We start from the raw sequence: 21082 nt of genomic DNA on the forward strand, positions 1-21082 counted from the left end.
CATTAAGATTTTAAATAAAGAATCGTTATTTCGAACTTTCAAAGAATCCTGAAAAAAGAATGCATCACGGTCGGTCCACCAATCAAATAAATAAATCCACACGTATGTATATAATGTGAACGTGTACAGGTATTTGCATGTAGCGTGTGCGCGGCTTTCTTTCCCCCACAGCTTTCTTTTACATCATGTTGAGTGCAATCAATCAATAGTCATTAAAAATGGAATTCTAAAATGCCTCCTGTGTCTTGGCAGAAACATGAATAAAACATGTTCTCTAACGACATTTTCCATCAGCCCTCATCCCAAACCTCTGACAGCACCCTGTTCCCAAAGTCTCTCAGTGTACTTTGTGTTTACACAGAAACTGCAAAGAATATTTTTCTTAGGCAATATTATTCTCTTATTTTCCAGTAAAATATCTAATGTTATTAAAACAAGATAAATTTACTTGAAAAGTCTTAGTTTTCTTACCCTTCGGGAAAATTGTTCGTTCTTGTTTTAAACATAAATCTAAGAAAGTTAGATGAGGCTTTAGTAAGTTTTATACTTAAAAAGAAGACGACAATGCCCATGGGGTAAGAAAAATTAGCTCAAGATAAAAGTCTTAGCTAATGCAGTTTATCTTCTCAAGTAATCGTGTTTTAAGGATGTTTAGATTTTATTACTGTAAAAAAAATGACTGATTAAGACCATTATTTTTTGTGGAGTAGGCTACATACCAATCAATAAGCTCCTCTAGAACTGTGGGGATGTTTCTTTTTTCCTCCTCCGGGATGATAAGGGTGCATATCCATCCCCAGACCTCCTTCAGGGAGGAGAACTCCCCCGAGGAGAACTATGAGAACATGTAACAGATTAGCCGACAGGAAAAACTCCAGATCAGATGAAAGAGAGAGTTGTCCTCTTTTTTTTCCTCCGGGTTTCGGCTAGAAACTCTTTCTTTCATACCGTCTCACTGTTCGACTACAAAATGGCAGAGTAAGGGAACATGAAATGTTGATTTATCTTAGATGTTATTGTATGTACACTCAATAAAGCACATAAGCAGCTGCATAATAATGCACTAACATCCACCTCTTAAGGCAAGACAGTAGGTCAAACATTGCTTTTTTTCTCGCCATAAATATTCACTTCTTACACACACTAGACTTTTCCATTTTTTTCCCTATCTTTATTCAGAAGGTTTTTACAGAGGGGTTTGTTCATGTCATTTGCCTGGTTTTATACAACATTTAATTCCTAAAACAGTGAATCTTCTGATCTATTGAGTGATAAAAAGAGATATCCAATATCCCCTTTGTAAAAGCCTTTGACTCTAATGTCAACACAATAAAATCAAAGTTTTGAACCCGGCTTTATCCAAAGTTCAGATATCTGTTCTGGAAATGTATGCAAATTTGTGCATATTTAATTATAAAAACTATAATTGGCATATTTAGACATAACATTTTAGAAAACTTGTAATGCAAAGAATTATTAATTGAATCAATCAACTGGGAAAGTATGAAGATTCGTTAAAAAAAAAAGATGTTTAGCCTATTCACCTGGGGTGTCTTACCTTAAAGTCGGCATTACACTGTAGTTGCAATTTACTTTTCTTCCTTATTGTGACGTATTTACAACTGAAAAGGCTTCTTAAATTAAAAAATGTAAGACGGGACTTGATCTTGTCCCCCAGGAATTGATTGGATCGTTGTGATTTGCTATTTCTGTGATGTCATTTGAGTGACAGGTTGCCCCGCCCTCGCACCAGTAAACGTCATCAGAGAAGATAATTATTTGATTAAAAATTATGAGGGCACATGTTTTTTTGTTTTGTTTTTGTTTTTATAATGATGTGCATGGATAATTCATATAATAAATACTGCAATGTAAAAAAATAAGAATTTTGATTTCATGGTGTCTTGAAACCAGCAGAACGCCCCAGCAAATGCAAGCTAACAACAATTTAAATGACCTTTGGAAAAAGTAAAAATCTAGTTGAAACTACATTGCATAGTGTGCGTGTGTGAATGAAATAGCTGCTTTCTTTGCTTGTTTCACAGTGGTCACTGTCTTTAGAACTAAGTTGCTCACAAAACATCTGCTCAGTCCTGGCTGGTGAAAACAAACGCCCAGGTACCTAGATAAAAGCTCACAGCTGAACAAGAGAGAGAGAAGTTCTTAGCGCTGCTTATGATAGGCAGGGAGACCGACGGTAGGCGCTGAGTCTGAACACACAGCGCTCCTCGCTGTTTAAGCTCCCTCTTTCATCCTGGCTGCGGGGGCCGGGAATCAGAGTCCAACTTCACAGCGGCGCACGAGCTGGATAATCTCTAACGTGTGAAGAAAGAGAGGTCATTCCGACGGTGAAGTCTGCCTTGTTATGTGTATTTGATCAACACGGCCTACATCAGACACTTCAAGATAAGATGCAGCGTGTCTGTGAAGTGATTGTAAACATGTACCAGACTGAAAATTGTTTGAAATATAGCAGTTAGTCAGTTTTTCTAAGGAGATTAGGACTGGGCTCATGACAGGCAAGGGATGGCCATTATCTCCACCCTACAAATAGTAGATTACTGTGGGTGGGGCTTTTGTTTGATTACTGGTCAGGGGTGCGTTTCTTGTACAATGCCATACTGCAACTCCCTATTTAACCACTAGTATGCTGCATCATTGAAGTAATTAACTAGCTAGTCAGTACTGTTTCCTGAAACCTGAGTAACATGGTACACCTTCGTCCTTTGATTCACATTGGTTAAAAAATATAGGACTGTCATTAATGATGTCATGTTATTACTCAGATGGGGAAGTAATTACTAATCAATTAGAGATTTCAATTAATATCAGATGGTGATGATATGGTGATATTGAAGGAACAATGGTACTTGGCTAATGATACTTTTGAGAAATACACCCCAAGGCTGCATCCGAAATCACATACTTCCCTACTATGAGTAGGCGAAAAACAGTATGTGACAAAAGAAGTATGTCCAAATTCACAGTACTCATAAAAAAGTAGGCAAAAAGTACCTGGATGACCTACTACTTCCGGTGAGATTCTGAAGTGTGCATATGATGGACACTTTACTATCCCATGAGGCCACGGGAGAGGATTTGTGAATGGCAGTGAAGCGACACAACACATGATAATGAGAACATGGCGAATGTAGTACGTTCGGATTACATTCATTCTACGCATACTCATACTATGTAGAACGTACTTTTTTAGCGATTGTTATGTAATTACTTGTTCAAAATAAGTACCTACTCAAGAGCGTATGCGATTTCAGACGCAGCCCAAGTCTGTTAACAGATTTCTGTTGGTGGGGCAATTGACGGACAACTGAAAAGGGCTTCACACAGATTACAGGGTGTGGTTTTGAACAAATTGGGGGCGGGGCTTGTAACTGCAAGTGTGTTTCTGTCACCTGTGGTGAGTCCAAACCAATGACACTGATAATACAGCTTATCATGTGAATGTGCAGTTGCGTCATAGTGGAGGTGATATCATCACACTGTTAGCAGTCAGACAGCGCGTGTGTGTGTGTGTGTGTGTGTGTGTGTGTGTGTGTGTGTGTGTGTGTGTGTGTGTGTGTGTGTGTGTGTGTGTGTGTGTGTGTGTGTGTGTGTGTGTGTGTGTGTGTGTGTGTGTGTGTGTGTGTGTGTGTGTGTGTGTGTGTGTGTGTGTGTGTGTGTGTGTGTCAGAACAGGATCATTAATTCCAACCAGGCTCAGACAATCGCATCAACAAATCCCATCTCAGTCTAGCGTATTTGACCAGAGTGAAAGAACTGCCAGTAGGGAGACTGTTTGTGTGGATTAGAGAGATAAAATTGCACGGCACCAGAAGGAGCTTTTACATTGACACCCACACTGACCATTTATGAAGGATATTTGAACAGTGAGCCATGGCGGAGAACCGTGCAGTATGAGTAACTGATATTTATAGTGATCCTGTTTGGGGATTGGGGGGCGTTTGTTGAAATAATGTTGTCGTTATCGGTTCTCATGTCTCTGGGACATTAGGATTAGCGGTAGATAGATGAGATGGGCGTTCAGTCGCTCACTGCAGAGCTCCACTCACGTGTAGAGAAACTCCAGAGTCTCTCACCACAGGCAGAAAGATTATGCCGCATAAATAAACACAAACTGACAATTTTTGTGAGGAAATTCAAAACCGCTACCTCAAATTTAAGCTCTCGCCATGCAAACGCACAGCCGACAGCTAACTTCAGTCAAATACACACATAAATATCCCTCCATCCACTAGGAATGACCACTGTGTTTAGCCTGAGAGCAGTTTGCGGTGATCGGATAAAGAACGCTTTTGCTCTCTCCCCCTCTCTCTATCTTTTTCATTCTCTCTTTTTTATATCCCTCTTGCGCGTTCGCTAATGGGCTTGCAGAATGGGGTAGAGGCGCCGGAGATGAGCTGCACACCTTTGTGCCTCCTGTTGTTCTAAATACCTCCCTTTTAGGTGGAAAACCACATTTGAATTCAGAACTGCTCACAGCTGAAATGAAATGCTAATCTCACCCCACGTTTTATTCTTTCCTGTTCTCGCTGCTCTCTGGGTTCACCATATGCCGTAGCTATCGCAGAGTTCCAGGAAAGCATTCCGGTTCCAGAAGGAGCACAGTGCTCAGCCTTAAAACCAAAAATTAGCGATAATTCACATTAAATTGCGTCACGTCGAATTGCGTCCAACTATGTACGTAATTATACATGCTGATGTGTGTGTAATAAAGATTAGATACAGTTTTAATGCTGTTGTGTGCATTAAATCAGAGCTTGTGTGTGTGGTGAGTGTGCGTCTGTGATAATGTTTCTATTACTGGTTTGCCTTCATAAATATTAATGTGAAACATGCTGACCTTAATTTCAATTCTGTCTGCTGGAAAATCTCTCCCCTCTCACCCACTCACTAACTTACTGAGAGGGACAATAGAAGTAGACAGTGCCGACAAACCCTCATTATGCTGTTTTTTTCTCCAGGATGGAAAGATAGTTGAATGAATGGATGAGTAGATGAATAAATAGATGATGTAGGTGAATGAGTATAATATATTTAGGTATAAGAGTATAATATATTTATATTCAACTGATTTATAATCAAATCAGTTGAAAGCAGATGATGTTTTCATTTCGTTGAGATCCTTAAGTGTGGTGTGGGTGCCAAAATTCAGTTTAACGTCCCATGAGAGAAGGCGTGTGATTGGCTGATTACCATCAGTGCAGTGACTATAATTTTCACAACCGAAATTGGTCTGAATAGGTCAAACTAGTAGAAATGGACAAAATAAAAACTAAACAATTAAATTAAACCACCTGGGAATCAAAATCTGACAGTGAAACATTTTTAAGCAAACAAATGTTAAATGAAAGATTCACCTCCATGTCTGTTATTATGCAAAAAAAAAAAAAAAAAAAAAAACACGATCAGGAGTTTCAACAACATACTTTTATGTAGGTTGGTTAATAAATAGTATAATAGGTCAAAATTATTCAACCCCCATTGCAAATCAGTTTTATTGACAAAATGTACAAACTTTCAGCTGTTTGCAATGAACAAATTAAACAAAAGTAATGGAAAAAGCTCAACACAACAAACGTTTTAAGTGGTTTCCCCAAATTCAACTAAAAATGCAACTTTTAATGACTTCTACAGTCTCAGAATTATTCAACCCCCTGAATAGAATCCCACACAACAGTACAAATTTGCAAAAAAAAGGTGTTGTCTCAAGCATACCTGATGCAACTAATCAAGGGCTTCATTAGTTGCAACAGGTGTGCTTGAGCTAGAACACATGAAATATCTGAACTGTCTAGGTTTGTTGAGTGTCACATTTGACTGCATGTTAGAAAAATGGTCCAAAAAGTTAAGAGAAGATATAATCGCCCTTCACAAACAAGAAACAGGATGCAAAATATAGCGAAGGCACTTAATGTTCCTAGTGAGTGACACAATTGAAAGTTAAAGGAACAGTGGTTACACTGCCTGAATGGAGCAGAAAAAGGAATGCATCAACCGCTGCAACCAGATTTCTGAGAAGGCAGCATGCAAGACTTGGTGGCAACAGGCACTGAGGTTTCAGCTTACACAGTAAGGCGCGTACTAAACTCATGCGGTTTCCTGGCCAGAACTCCAAGACGTACACCACTACTGACCCAAAAGCACAAGAAAAGTGCTCAAAATCATATAAATAATCCACAGAAGTTTTAGGATTCTGTTCTGTGGAGCCATGAAACAAAACTGGAACTTTTCAGCCCTATGGATCAGCGGTATGTCTGGAGGAAGAAGAATGAAACAAAACAAAAAAGAACACAATGCTGAAAAGAACACTCTGTCTGCAGTTAAGCATGGTGGTGTCTCGGTGAAGCTCTGGGTCTGCTTTGCGGCCACTTTGCATCCTCTGGCACTGGAAACCTGCAGCATGTGGAAGGCAAGATGGATTCATTGAAGTATCAGGAAATCTGTCATGCCGTCAGTGAGGAATCTGAAGCTTGGGCGTCATTGGACCTTCCTGCAGGACAATAATTCCTAACCTAAGCATACCTCAAATTCCACCAAGGCTTGGTTGCAGAAGAGGTCCTGGAAGATTCTACTGTGGCATCCCAGTCACCTGACTTGAACCCCATAGAAAATATCTGGTGGAATTTGAAGAAGCGTTGCAGCACGCAAACCCAAGAATATTACTTAACTGGAGGCCATTGCTCATGAGGAATGGGCTAAGATTTCTCAGAAGCTGGTGTCTGGTTATACATCTCATTTGCAGCAGGTCATAACAGCAAAAGGGTGTTCTACTAAGTACTATAGATGCATTAAAAGTTGCATTTTCAGGTGAATTTGGGGAAACCACTTAAAACATTTGTTGTGTTAAGCTATTTCAATTACTTTTGTTTGATTGTTCATTGCAAACAGCTGAAAGTCTGTAAACTTTGCCAATAAACCTGATTTGCAATGGGGGTTGAATAATTTTTTTAATTACAACTGTACATCAAAATAGCCTATTATAAAATTGTTTGCTTGATGATAGTGTGAAGTAAATATTGTTCTATAAGCCTTTAACCAGAAAGCTGCATAATCATTACAACAGGGAGAATGATTTCCGTTGTACTCAAATTCTCAACCGCAGCTAGGGGACTTTGCTTCCGCATTTCAGAAGACCACCACTTGCTACTGAGTTGGTCCAACTGTAAAATGCACTTAAGTTGATCTAAAGAAACTTCTAAAGCATGCTGGGAATTTTCACTGGCTCTAACCATGGGGTGGAACAAACTATCCACATCTAATTGCTGAGAGTGTTTGTCAACTCTCAAATGAAAGTTGTCTTGCTCCGTTCACAGCCATACAAAGTGTTATTCATCTGAATGCTCTTATGAACAGACTAACAATCTGTCTGTTTGTTAGTTGTATATCTGGAATAAAAATTTACCCCCAACCTCTTGACTGCATCCCATAAGCATCCCAAAAAGAAAGAATACCCAGACTGTACCTTCCTCTGTTTGTGTGTGTGTGTGTGTGTGTGTGTGTGTGTGTGTATTCAGGTTTCTAAATGATATCTTCTGCATGCTCAGATGCTCCTGAGCGGGTGGCGACACCCCCAGAGGAAGCTGATTGACAGCTTGGCAGTGATAGCAGGAGTGATGCTGGGAGTAGAGAAAGTGAGGGGGAGCAAATGGAAAAAGAGAAAGAATAAGATGATTCATATAGACAAGAATTGTGTGGATTTATACTTATGGTTGGACCTAAATCTGAAGTTTTTTTTGGAAGGAGTGAAGTCTTTTGTGATTTTGTCTTTAAATCCACAAACACAAATCAACAAAACGTGATTTTCATGATGCACTGATCTTTTTCCCTGTTTTGTGAAACACACTGTTAAAATTATATTTTAAAGAAAAGAAAAGTAGGTAGATCATGCATCCTGTGTTGTTTTGATCCTATGTTTTTCAAATGTTCTATATAGATTTTGATTCCAAAATGCGAGTTATAGATCCCTTTAAAGTTTGGTAGAACCAAGTTTTTTATGTTAAAAACACGACACACGTGGCAGTGGAACAGAAAAAAAACATAAGGTCTATATACATTCATTTTTTAAAGGAAGGAAGGAAGGAAATTATTTTATTTGAAACAGGGACAATGCACAATGAACATTAAACTTGTTAAACAAGAGAATATGTCTTGGGCCAGGTTGTAGCAACATTTGCTAATTTGCACCTGTAGTCCCTGGGCAGGTATAACAAATTTAAAATTTAAAATAAAATTGCACATGAGTTTGAAAAGAGTGATGTCCATCATACAGGTATACAGATTAACAATACAGAAACAGGGAGACCATCAGCCTATTTACTCTCGGTAAAAGTTGAATAAAAGTTGAATTACTTCTAACTTGAGCGGCACGTTTTCTAGAACGACGTGCCATGCGCAAGATGCGAACACAATGGTCAAACACATCCGTCTAGCGCATGTTTACACAGAAAAACAATGAAAAAATAGCACAGTGGAATGCAAAAATGTGTTCTCTAAGAGTGTTGAAATCACAGCATCGCTGTAAAATCTTGTGATTCAATGATCGTGATCTGATTTTAGATTCTCTTTGGTTTTGCATAAAATGAGTATGTTCTGTGGTCCTTACATTTATTTGAACAACTGTTTGACAATAGTGAATTTACAATATCAAAAGGATATTATTACATCTTTAAGAGTGTAAATGACATGAGAAATAAATGAGAAATTTGTAGTATTTGTTAAGCTTATTGAGATGCAGTGGATTAATTGCCCTGGATTTGTATTGTCAGTGCTACTAGACAGCGACGTATGCAGCATAAGACTATAAACGCAGAAGTCATTAACACATTGAAGCAAACAAAACAAAACACAATCTGTTGTTCAACTAATGGAGTTTTCAGGAGAAAATAAGGAGAGCTGTTTTGCTCTGATAAATGTCTTGTGTGCAACACTATACATCAACACTAATTCTAGAAGAAAATGTAGGCTAATTTAATTAAAGTTCAATGAGGATTTACTTTTTTAAACCGATGAAATGAACCTGTCACAAGTGCAAAAATAAATCCTGCTTGATTTGCCATGCGAGTTCAGCTCAGTCAGATGCAGAAAAACAAGAATTGGATCAATATTTTCAACTTTGACAGAGTCAGATAAGAGCTAAAGTTTTACTTTCACCAGTTTTATCCAGTTTTGGATGTGAGAAAAGATAGAGACAGGATTCCAAACACAGTGATGTGCGTCAGTGGGTGGAAATAATGAATGCAACTCAACTCTGTCTTCACAAAACTAAAGTTTTCTATTGAAACGTAAAGTCTTAAAAAAAGAGTGGTGCATCTTTCTGAACCCCTGTGTTCCACAATACTTCAAGTTCTCGCTGTAACTCTGACTGTAATGTATGTGAGGCTCTAAAACACGTGTCATCTTTGTTATGCTGTTCATATCCACTTCTCTCAGGTGCCAAAGAGGTGAATGCCAGTGGCAAGACATTCACAGTGAAGAGTTCCCTGCGGCTCCAGGTGGACCGCCAGGATGACGGTGTGGCCTACACTTGTAGAGTGGACCATGTGGCCCTGACTGCCACCCACGAAGACACTACGCAGGTCTTGGAGGTCCACTGTGAGTATGGCTGGGTCCCAACTAGCCAGCATCCCATGATGCTCACATCCATATTCCTTGCTTAAACATGTACCTTCAAGGGTTAGTTCACCCAGAAATGAAAATTCTGTCATCATTTACTCACCTTCATGTCGTTTCAAACCCGTAAGACTTTCGTTCATCTTTGGAACACAAATGAAGATTAATTAAATCTGAGAGATTTCTGTCCCTCCATTGACAGTCTATGCAACTACCCCTTTGATGCTTCAAAAAGTTCATGAAGAGATAATCCACATGAATCGAGCAGTTTAGTCCAAATTTTCTGAAGAGACACGATCGCTTTATATGACGAACAAATTGAATTTAGGCTTTTATTCACATGTAAACATTGATCAGCGAACATAAACAAAAGCTCAACAGTATTTGCTTGTTGCACGAAAACAAACCTCATTAGTTCTTGCAGAAGTTCAGACGTGCTGCGTACGACGAGAATGAACCTCATTGGTTCTCACACTTCAAGCAAGCGTGATTGAGCGTCCGTTTACCACAGCTGATGTGTGAGTTGATGAATGTTTAAATGTGACTAAAAGCCTATATTAAACATGGTGAGTCAAGTCAAGTCAAGTCATCTTCATTTATATAGCGCTTGTTTCAAAGCAGCTTTACAGAGATAAACATACAATTTACGGTAACAGAGATTGTTTTGAGTAAATGATGACCCCATAAAAATGCTTAATGAGTGCAATTTTCTGTCTTATGTTGACATTTTTATTGAAACAGGAAGTTTGGACTAGACATATTAAAGGTATAATTTCTTTTCGCAAATGATAAAGACTTTAAATGTTAAAAATGTATTTGTTTAGGGTTATTTTTGGTGACTTTTAGGAGTAAAATTGTATGTTATCTAAGCTAAAAGACATACTAGAAGCCATAAAACACTTAATTTGGATTACATTGGGAGTTAACTAATTAAAGTTGGTATATGGTGGTAAAGCAAAAACTATGCACAGTGATTACAGAAAAATGTCATTTACAAGTTCGAGTTTCTCTTTGAAGCTTTGACATTTTATCAATTTAGTGAGACGCAGTGGAGCATTTGAGCTGAGTAAAGTCACATCACTTACCTTTTGATCTCCATAGAGTGTCATTCCTCCGCTTGGATGCTGTCTGAAACAATATTTCTTTGTTCTTCTCTCTGTCTCTGTTATAGATGCTCCCATTGTAAACATCATACACTCCGCAACCCTCCCACAGGAGGGGCAGTACCTGAAACTGGAATGTGTACCTCAAGGAAACCCCTCGTAAGCATCCACAATTTATCAGCATCTCGCTGAATTATAATGTTTGCAAAGAGCTTTGGGAAGATGCGTTGCATATCTACTGCACCAAGGAGAAATTGCCCTGTGGGCAGGCCTACAGCTAGCGGCTTATAACCACATGCTTGCATTAATGTGATGACTCATAAATTTGATTCTGTTGAAATTAAACAGCTATGAATAAATAAGAATAAATTCACATGGAAAACAACATTAAGAAGCTCTTATCTATTGGTACAAGTGAAGCTAAAATAAGGCCAATACTTTATATAATTTCCGAACAAAAGGGTTGACAAATATTTGATAAACTTTGATAATACGGATAGCTTAGAACTGTTTTATGTTTGAAACTAAAGTTGAAAACTTTAAAACTCTCTCTATGATTTGTGTATTCTCAAAGACATTGCTGTAACTTTGTGGTGTTGTTTTCCATTGATTGTAGCATTAAAGGGGTCATATCATAAAGAATCCAATTTTCCTTGATCTTTTGAGATCAAGGAGAGGAGATCTTTTGAGAAAAGTCTTCATTGTACTAGGAAAACGTACTAACTTTCAGAACTCAAAAACTTTTCCCTGTCAAAGAGACTAACTGTTGTTGACACTTAAAGGAATAGTTCACCCAAAAATGAAAATTCTGTCATCATTTACTCACCTTCAAGTTGTTCCAAACCTGTATACATTTCTTTGTTCTGTTGGACACAAAGGAAGATATTTTAAAGAATGTGGGAAACTGAACAGTTCTGGGGCACCATTGACTTCCATAGTATATATTTTTTTAGTCAGTGGTGCCCCAAAGCGGCCTGGTTACAAACTTTCTTCAAAATATCTTCCTTTGTGTTCAGCAGAACAAAGAAATGTATACAGGTTTGGAACAACTTGAAGGTGAGTAAATGATGACAGAATTTTTATTTTTGGGTGAACTATCTCTTTAAGCCGCAAAAAATGGCCTGTTCTGTATTTCCATGTACTGTATTCCGATATCAGACAAATACATTTGAATACATGCAAACACATGACCACTCATATTTACGTAAAAGAACGCCTATTTGGTGTTCAGATACTCAGTCACAGTGATCTAAGAATGAGGAACAAGAATAGATGCTATTATGTCTGCCAAACCTTGTGTTGTTTCTGGCTGTGTGTATCATCTACAGCTCTGCAGATCCTAAAGTGCAAAATGTGGTTATCGAAGGATGGGAAATAAAATAAAATAAAAATTAATTAAATTATAAAAAGGCTATAATAATGCTTTATATTAGAAGCTAAATACCAGTGTTTCACCAGGCCAGACCCAGTACGCTGGACTAAAGACGGAGGAGAGCTGCCAGACCTGGACCATATGATTGTCGAAGGAAGAGAACTCACCTTCACGTCACTGAACAAAACAGATAACGGCACCTACCGCTGTGAAGCCACCAATCACCTCGGCACCAGTCATGCTGAATATAAGCTGGTTATTTATGGTGAGTGACAGAGAAACTTCTGAGTAACATGTTAAGCAAGCACAGCCCCTGCAGAAAGCATCTGTATCGCTTATCAAACCTACGTTTCTACCCTGCTAGTAACTGTCTTTTTTATAGTGAAGCACTTGAAAGCTGCAATGCCTTTTTAATGATTGCTGGCTTGATGGATCAACCATATCTAGCTTAAAGGGATTGTTCGGCCAAAAATGAAAATTCATAATTTACTCATTTACTCACCTGACGTTTTATATCACAAAATAGATATTTTCAAGAATGTCAGTTGTTTTTGTTCATATTATGGAAATCAATGGAACCCCCAAATTTATACCCCCATATTTGATGTAGTCCTTGTATAAGCGAGTTTATTTTATTTTACAATACCTTTATGACTTTTATGGAACTCTAACTTTTTGGGTCTCATTGACTTTTATAATATGGGCAAAAGCTAGTATTATTAACAAGAGTAAATGATGATAGAATTTTCAATTTTGAATGAAATATTCCTTTAATTTAGTGATAATCTTTCAAAGACGTATAATCGCCTATGTATCATAAATATTGCACAAAAGAAGTGTACATATGCAGCAACCCACTTTTCTCTGTCGTTCTCTGACTTCGCTTAAGAAAATGAGTTTTACACACTTAGCATGACAGTAAAGCATGATGGGTCTCGATACAGCCTGAGGTTCAGAGGCTACACTGCGTCCACATCTGCCATCTCTTTCATCAGAGGCAGCTGTGCGGAAACGCTCACAGGCTAAGAACGGATATGACTGTGAGCGTCAAGCGGAAGAGTCTCCCCTGCCTTCTTGACACTAAACCCCTCCAGTCCGGAAAATTCCTCCTCAGGCTCTCCATTTCAGAAGTTACTTTTCTCTCACTTTCTCCTTCTACCTCGGCTTTTGTATCCTCCCACGGGCCATCTTAAGAAGATTTAATTAGCCGTTATGGTGCAGTGTAGGGGTCCAGTCAGTGGCTCATTGAAATGTCAGGACACTATAACAACAAGGAGAACCAAAGCTTTTAATGATGTTGATACTATAAAACTGACACCTTCTCTGTAGGAATAAAAAGCTAATTGGGTGTCACAAATATAAAGCACCATGTCTGAATTCATTACTGTCTTTTTAAATGGCAAAACATGATACCGTCCTTCCATCAGTGATTAGCACAAAACCCGGAGCAATATAATGGTCACTGTCCTTCATCAGATCACCTATCTTGTATTGTGCCAATTCCAAATGCAATATTACCTGTTCAATATGCAGCCGAATGCTTGATATTCCAGACAGAGGACTGCCATGTCAGTGGGGTACTTGAGAGGTAGGTATAGTCAATATTATTATTCAAATCTTACCCTTAATTAAAATTGGGCCATGACATTTAAATAAGATATTAGAGCAGGCCAATAGTATCTAGACTGTTTGAACAGGTTTGAACACTTTAATAATTCTCTATATCCCTCAACTAAAAAAAACAAGAGCCAAAATCTTATGATTTGCTATTTCCATAAGCTGTACTTTTAAAATGAGAGCAATTTTTGTTAAAAAGTTGGGGGGTTTTAAGGTGAATTTCTGCAGTACTAGTTCATCAAACAGAAAAGAATAATGAATGTTTTCAAAAGTATCCCAAACACTTCCACTATCTTTCATTGGTTGTTTAAACAAATAGCCACTCCCCAAACTCACCCTATTGGTTGATTTAGTGTTGCTATGTTGGGCTGGCCGGATGATCAAATAAACAAAGCAATGTTTTGAAAGCAACAGAGACTATGTTTATACTTTTTGGAGAAATCAGCCAATAAATGATTTACTTGTAGTCTCTGGGTTGGGTTGGGGGTTGGGGGTTGGGGGTTGGGGGGGGGGGTTCATCCAAAACATCACTCAAGCACTTCAACCATACAGAGAAATGCTTATGCTTATCTGTTAGATATTATTCAAGTCGTAATTTTTCTAGCAATAGAATCTTGTGCCAAATGACTTGCTCTTGAGAAATTATCAGCTACTGTGTGTATATGTTAAAGCTGAACATGTACCTAGCAGATCATTTCACAAGAGCAAGTAATTTTACACCGGATTTTATTATTAGAATGATAACGACTTGAATAATATCTTTTCACATTTCTCTGTATTGTTGAAGTGTTTCTCCATATCCCTGGGCAGGATACTGTTATGTGCTAATTAACTTTCAGGGGGGGGGGGTTTGTTTGTTCATTATTAAATGCATTATAAATAATGTTCTTTGGAAACAAAGACAAACTTTATCTGATCCTTTTCAAAAAACAAAAAAAACTCCCAAGGCTCCAGCCAAGCTAACAGTAGTGGTGTTTCATAAGGCAAAACTTTTACTATTGCTCTTACTTAGTGCTAGGCTTTTGTTGATATTCCTAACCTATACATATGAACAAATCCTTTTCAATAGTGAAAGAAATAAAGTTTGATGTGTAAGTCTTCCTGCACCATTTATGCAACAAATGTGAATGATACCTGGACAATAAACCAGCTGAAACAAATCTCATAGGAAGCCAATAAGTAATGACAATGCTCTAGCACTCATGACACCTTGGCAACAGCCTAACAATGCCTGAGTTTCACATGGCTCAATATCACTTACATTTTCCTCAGAGAATGCACAAGTCTAGCCTTGAGCTGCTGTTTACTAATGTCTGCCCTGGAACCTGTGCACTGTCTAATTTATAGTTAGCCAGAGCTGGTGGCTGCTGTGCAATTTTGAGCTACTGTATCAGTTAGATTACTCTGCTTGTCTGCTTGAGTCCATTAGTATGAAGGCAGACTGGTGATTTAGCTTATCAACTTGAGCCCAAAACTCCTCTCCTGTCCTTATCACTGCACTAAATATGCTTTATGCATGCAAAACGGCTGCCAGCATTACACTGTTTGTTGAACCAGTCACATTCAAGAGGCTTAAATGATACCTGCTGTTTTAAAAGCATAAATCACTCAAATTCAACTGCACCTTGAAATTATATAAGATTATGAGTGAACTTTGCATTTTAGCCTGGCCCCCTTTACTTAGAATATATATATATATATATATATATATATATATATATATATACACAGTGGGGAGAACAAGTATTTGATACACTGCCGATTTTGCAGGTTTTCCCACTTACAACGCATGTAGAAGTCTGTCATTTTTATCATAGGTACTCTTCAACTGTGAGTGACGAAATCTAACAAAAATCCAGAAAATCACATTGTATGATTTTTAAGTACATAAGTACTTACATAAGTGACATAAGTATTTGATATATCAGAAAAGCAGACCTTAATATTTGGTACAGAAACCTTTGTTTGCAATTACAGAGTTCATACTTTTCCTGTAGTTCTTGACCAGGTTTGCACACACTGCAGCAGGGATTTTGGCCCACTCCTCCATACAGACCATTCTCCAGATCCTTCAGGTTTCGGGGCTGTCGCTGGGCAATACAGACTTTCAGCTCCCTCCAAAGATTTTCTATTGGGTTCAGGTCTGGAGACTGGCTAGGCCACTCCAGGACCTTGAGATGCTTCTTACGGAGCCACTCCTTAGTTGCCCTGGCTGTGTGTTTCGGGTCGTTGTCATGCTGGAAGACCCAGCCACGACCCATCTTCAATGCTCTTACTGAGGGAAGGAGGTTGTTGGCCAAGATCTTGCGATGCATGGCCCCATCCATCCTCCCCTCAATACGGTGCAGTCGTCCTGTCCCCTTTGCAGAAAAGCATCCCCAAAGAATGATGTTTCCACCTCCATGCTTCACGGTTGGGATGGTGTTCTTGGGGTTGTACTCATCCTTCTTCCTCCAAATACGGCGGGTGGAGTTTAGACCAAAAAGCTCTATTTTTGTCTCATCAGACCACATGACCTTCTCCCATTCCTCCTCTGGATCATCCAGATGGTCATTGGCAAACTTCAGACGGGCCTGGACATGCGCTGGCTTGAGCAGGGGGACCTTGCGTGCGCTGCAGGATTTTAATCCATGACGGCGTAGTGTGTTACTAATGGTTTTCTTTGAGACTGTGGTCCCAGCTCTCTTCAGGTCATTGACCAGGTCCTGCCGTGTAGTTCTGGGCTGATCCCTCACCTTCCTCATGATCATTGATGCCCCACGAGGTGAGATCTTGCATGGAGCCCCAGACCGAGGGAGATTGACCGTCATCTTGAACTTCTTCCATTTTCTAATGATTGCGCCAACTGTTGTTGCCTTCTCACCAAGCTGCTTGCCTATTGTCCTGTAGCCCATCCCAGCCTTGTGCAGGTCTACAATTTTATCTGATGTCCTTACACAGCTCTCTGGTCCTGGCCATTGTGGAGAGGTTGGAGTCTGTTTGATTGAGTGTGTGGTGTCATTTATACAGGTAACGGGTTCAAACAGGTGCAGTTAATACAGGTAATGAGTGGAGAACAGGAGGGCTTCTTAGGCCCTGTCCACACGGACACGGGTATTTTTATAACCGTGACTTTTTTTACGCGGTTCGGCCGTTCGTCCACACGAAAACGCACTGAAACCGAACATTTTTGAAAACCCCTGCCAGGGTGAGGATTTTCAGAAACGCCGGTTACAGTGTTGTCGTGTAGACAGTGAAACCAGGGTTTTCGCCTTGCGACGTCGAAGTGTGCGCCGTTATCCGCTGTGTTTGACGTCAGATTTGCGCTTCTGATTGGCCAACGTGGCTTTACGGTTAAGGTTTATATCGCCGCCTGCTGGCGTAGCATGCTCTTGACCGCGCTTGATAGCATTTTTTGCGTTTTCATGTAGACGGAGACCGAGCATGTGTGGACGGGATTTTTTTTTTAAACGCTGTAGGAAAAACTCCTTTCTCTTAAAGAGAAACTAACAGGTCTGTGAGAGCCGAAATTCTTACTGGTTGGTAGGTGATCAAATACTTATGTCATGCAATAAAATGCAAATGAATTACTTAAAAATCATACAATGTAATTTTCTGGATTTTTGTTTACACATACAGATAGGTATAGTATAAAGACAGATTTAGTAGCATCTGCTCTTTTGCATTTTTAAAGATGCTCTAATATTGAGCTCTAGCTGCCCTGATATAAGGATATATTATTAGGAACAAAGCGCTTGTTACGGTGATTGTTCTTTACATTTTATCCATCATTTCAGCAGTGCAGACCGCTTTTGATATTACATCAAATATTGATGCTTTTCTCTTTTCTACCATTTTTGTGATATATAATGATATATTATACGCAAACCAAACCCATTATCCATAAACATCATAAAGAAAGACATACATTTCTGGAATGTCAGGTGTTCTGTACATGCTTTTTTTTTCAATAGTTTATTCATGTGTGCATTGTTAAATGAAACCCATTCAGTTTTTATTTGCATTGTGTCAGCATACAACTATTGTTTCATTTGTTCCATTGTTATAGTAATTTCTTCCCCCTTGTCATTGTTGTTTTGTCTTTTGTCCGTCCCTTTCTGTTTACATGTTTGTTGTCATTGTTTTTTGTTGCGTATATGACAGATGCCCCCACCACACCGTCACCATCCACAACCTCCCCTGCACCCACCCTCCCAGACACTACAGGTCCCTTAGACTCCAAGAATCTCAATTCTGCTGTCACCGGTAACAGAGGTACTGTACAACCCCACTGCCCTTCCTCCTCATCCTCCTCACGCACTTCCCTCTCCATCTCTTTATCTCTCTTTCTTCTCCCCAAGCTGGTTTCCTCTGACTCGAGTCTGCAGCTCCAAGGACATCTGGAGAGAAGTGTTTTTGTACCCTGCAGTCACTCTGTGTGTCCTCGCTTAGTTCATATCTCTTCCATTCACCATTCCCTTGTGTTCTAACTATGATTTCTAGCATCTCAACTGTGACAGTTTGAGCCCTTTGTGTGTCTTTATCTTTTTTCAACCCATCTTATTAAAGGTATGAATCAACAAAATAATACAAAATGCGTCATTGTTTATTCACGCTAGTGTCGTTTCAAACCTGTATGCTGTTATTTTTTTCCATTGAACTCAAAAGGAGAATTTATGAATCTTTACAGAAATTCCCCTTTGCTGAAGCTCTTAAAAAAGTTGTTTAGACACCAGTACATCTAAGCCTGGTTTCACCTTGGTAAAGCAAAATACCAATCAGGGCTTGGTGCTTACTTTTTTCCCAAGAAGCACATGTGAAAAGTTGAAACATTTAGGAGAGCAATTAAAAACTTTAGGGGTGCCGAAAATAATTATCAAATAGAATAATTGTTATAAACAGATACTAGTACAATACTATAAAATCTATACAGTATATTGAATAATATGTTAAATCATGTTTTGTCCGCTGCTCAATCAAAAAGATAAAATATGCTCTCTTACAGCAATCTACCACATAATATAATACAAACACCATAGAGTAAACATTGTCGTAATTCATCAGCAGTAGATCCCAAGCATAACCACATGGTATTAATTGCTTTTAACTGCTCTAAACCCCAAGACTGTAGAATGCATTTTGATTTGAAACATACAGTGCTACTGCTCGCATTTATTTGATGAAATCATAGCCTTTTGAAGTTTAATCACATTAGGCCGTGAATCATGATTCACGTTTTTTCATTCCCAAATTTAAGCCCTCTTAAAATAATAATTCAGACGTTTGATATACCATTTAAGATATTTAAGACTTTTTTATGACCTGCGGGGACTTTTGCACACATGCTCCTAAATACATTTTACAGTTTGCACACATCTATTTTTAGTCGCAAATGCGTTTTGAGAGTTTTGAGCCTTCCCACTGGTTCTTACATGTCGTATATCACAATGTCAAACAGCATATGGGTTTGGGACAAGTTTTGGGGGTGAGTAAATGGTCACCTTAACTATCCTCTACCCTGGAGTTTATGCATCTTTAGAGGATCTGGACAACGGTTCCCATCAGTTAAGTACCTAGACAGCAAGCCTGGAGGCATATCATGTGGCATAAGTGTTCTTTAGCTCCTAGCCGTGAATGTCCGGTCTCAGGGGTATCAGGGTCTGTTTTGTTTCTTGTTTATGAATGCTTCAGCTAAATATAGACAGTGTGATTTATAAGGCGAAAATAAAACATTTCGCAATCCCTGTGGACTCTCCAAAGGGTCGTTTGAATGTCTACCTATTTTTGTGCCACTTGTGAGGGGTACAGCCCTGTTGGTGCAACTTTGAGGGAAGTTTTTGCACAAAAACAAAATGGCTGTGTTTGTATTGTATCAAGGTAGCATCACCGTTTCTTTCTTCAAAGTGGCTTACTTGCTTAAATTTGAGGATTACTTGAACTAAACATGGAATTTTGTAGAAGATCAAAGTTTATCCTGCATCTGTATGTTATCAGCAGGCTGACTATTCCAAAGGATATCCCAGTTATATGCCAGGTTATGCTGGAATTATCCTTTAACTGCATTGTGTTTACAACCAGAGTCAACCAGAATGCAATCAGCGATTTGTTAAAAAATACCACACATACGTATGCCTTCCGTCGAAGCGAATTTTTTCTCTGAGCTTGTAATGCTGAACGTCTGCAGTGTTAACAGATCTTATTTCTCTAAATGCATTAGCAGCTCATTCTCCTGCCTGCGATCAATGGGGGCGTACCAGCGGCGAATTTCTGGCCTCATCGTTCTGCCAGGCTTAATGGGAATAATAACTCTTCCTCAAAGAAACACAGGGCCCTGACGATGCCATCAGTGTGCCTCCCGTCCCTGTTAAATCTGCCAAATGCGTTTTTATGGCTTGCAAATTAGCTCTGACCTTATGAAGCTGAAAGGTTGAATAAAGTACTGGGGATGCTGAGAATTTTAAAATATTTACAGCTCACTTTTCATAATCAGCATGAAAGCGCCCTGCCGTAGACCCCTGCGCTATTATTGTCCCACTGAGACACTTTTACAGGGATAAAGATTGGTCATGCCTTTTGTCTTTGGACAGGGAGAGGAAAGTGCAGAAATTTATCTGTTTTAGGGAGGGTCTGGGTTTAGGTTCATTAGCCAAGGCCAGAAATGAAAGGGAGGACAACAAAGTGCAGCAGTTTTGCAAAATTATTACAAAACTTTTTAAACTTGTCCAGCGTCTGCCAAGAATTATTCGGCTTAATTGGATTTAACTCCAGGACATAAACAGAGAAGGGTCTATCGTGGAAGTACTGAAGTTTTTGAAGCTTTGAAATATGTTGGCTTGGAAAAAAAACCCAATTATTTCGAATTATGTCCTATTATTTCCGCTGTAGGTTACTGTGGATTCCTCCAAGACCCTTTGTCAAAAGAGACACGTTATACATGGAAACGACTAGCCTCCTGCAAGGAGTCTCTCAGTGTGTAGTGGAACATATGTTTCTTGAAGCGTTGACCAGAAGCCTAGCAATTACTCAACATGGCCACACCACAGGAGCATAATGGGCCGACGTGGGCCTGTCAGTTGTGGCCTGGATACTGCCTCGTTCATGGGCTGTAGTCCCAGTAAGAAGCAAACAAATGAGCAATCCTCAGAGAATCATTTGCAAGTTCTAACACTTTGTTCCTGGTCTGCAAACAACGCATGCCGCCTTGGAATGCTTTGTTCATCCAATTAGTGCTTTATGAGAAGTCTAGAGCCATGTTTTAGATTCTTGAGTTATTCCTTCAAGTCATGTGAACACTTAGAGCTACGTATGTGTGAATCGCAAAACGAGGGTTATCACGATTCAGCGCGATTAAAATTACGGAGGAGCCCTGATGATTTTTAAGG

At 39.1% G+C, this 21082-nt stretch overlaps 1 protein-coding gene across 4 annotated transcripts in view; it reads left to right on the forward strand.

Moving 5' to 3' along the window:
- cadm2a (cell adhesion molecule 2a) overlaps nt 1-21082 on the forward strand; it is a 493856-nt gene that overhangs the window by 460255 nt on the left and 12519 nt on the right. For 3 of the 4 annotated variants that reach the window (XM_056247784.1, XM_056247785.1, XM_056247786.1), the window contains 4 exons: nt 9450-9611; nt 10801-10891; nt 12191-12369; nt 17865-17975. In XM_056247784.1, coding sequence (XP_056103759.1) covers nt 9450-9611; nt 10801-10891; nt 12191-12369; nt 17865-17975 — 543 coding nt within the window. The remainder of the gene's footprint in view (nt 1-9449; nt 9612-10800; nt 10892-12190; nt 12370-17864; nt 17976-21082) is intronic. The other variant, XM_056247787.1, reaches the window with a different exon arrangement.

The sequence above is a fragment of the Rhinichthys klamathensis genome, unplaced genomic scaffold (genome assembly GCF_029890125.1).
Source record: "Rhinichthys klamathensis goyatoka isolate OS25496 unplaced genomic scaffold, OSU_Roscu_1.1 h1tg000050l_1, whole genome shotgun sequence".
NCBI classification, from domain to species: Eukaryota; Metazoa; Chordata; class Actinopteri; order Cypriniformes; family Leuciscidae; genus Rhinichthys; species Rhinichthys klamathensis.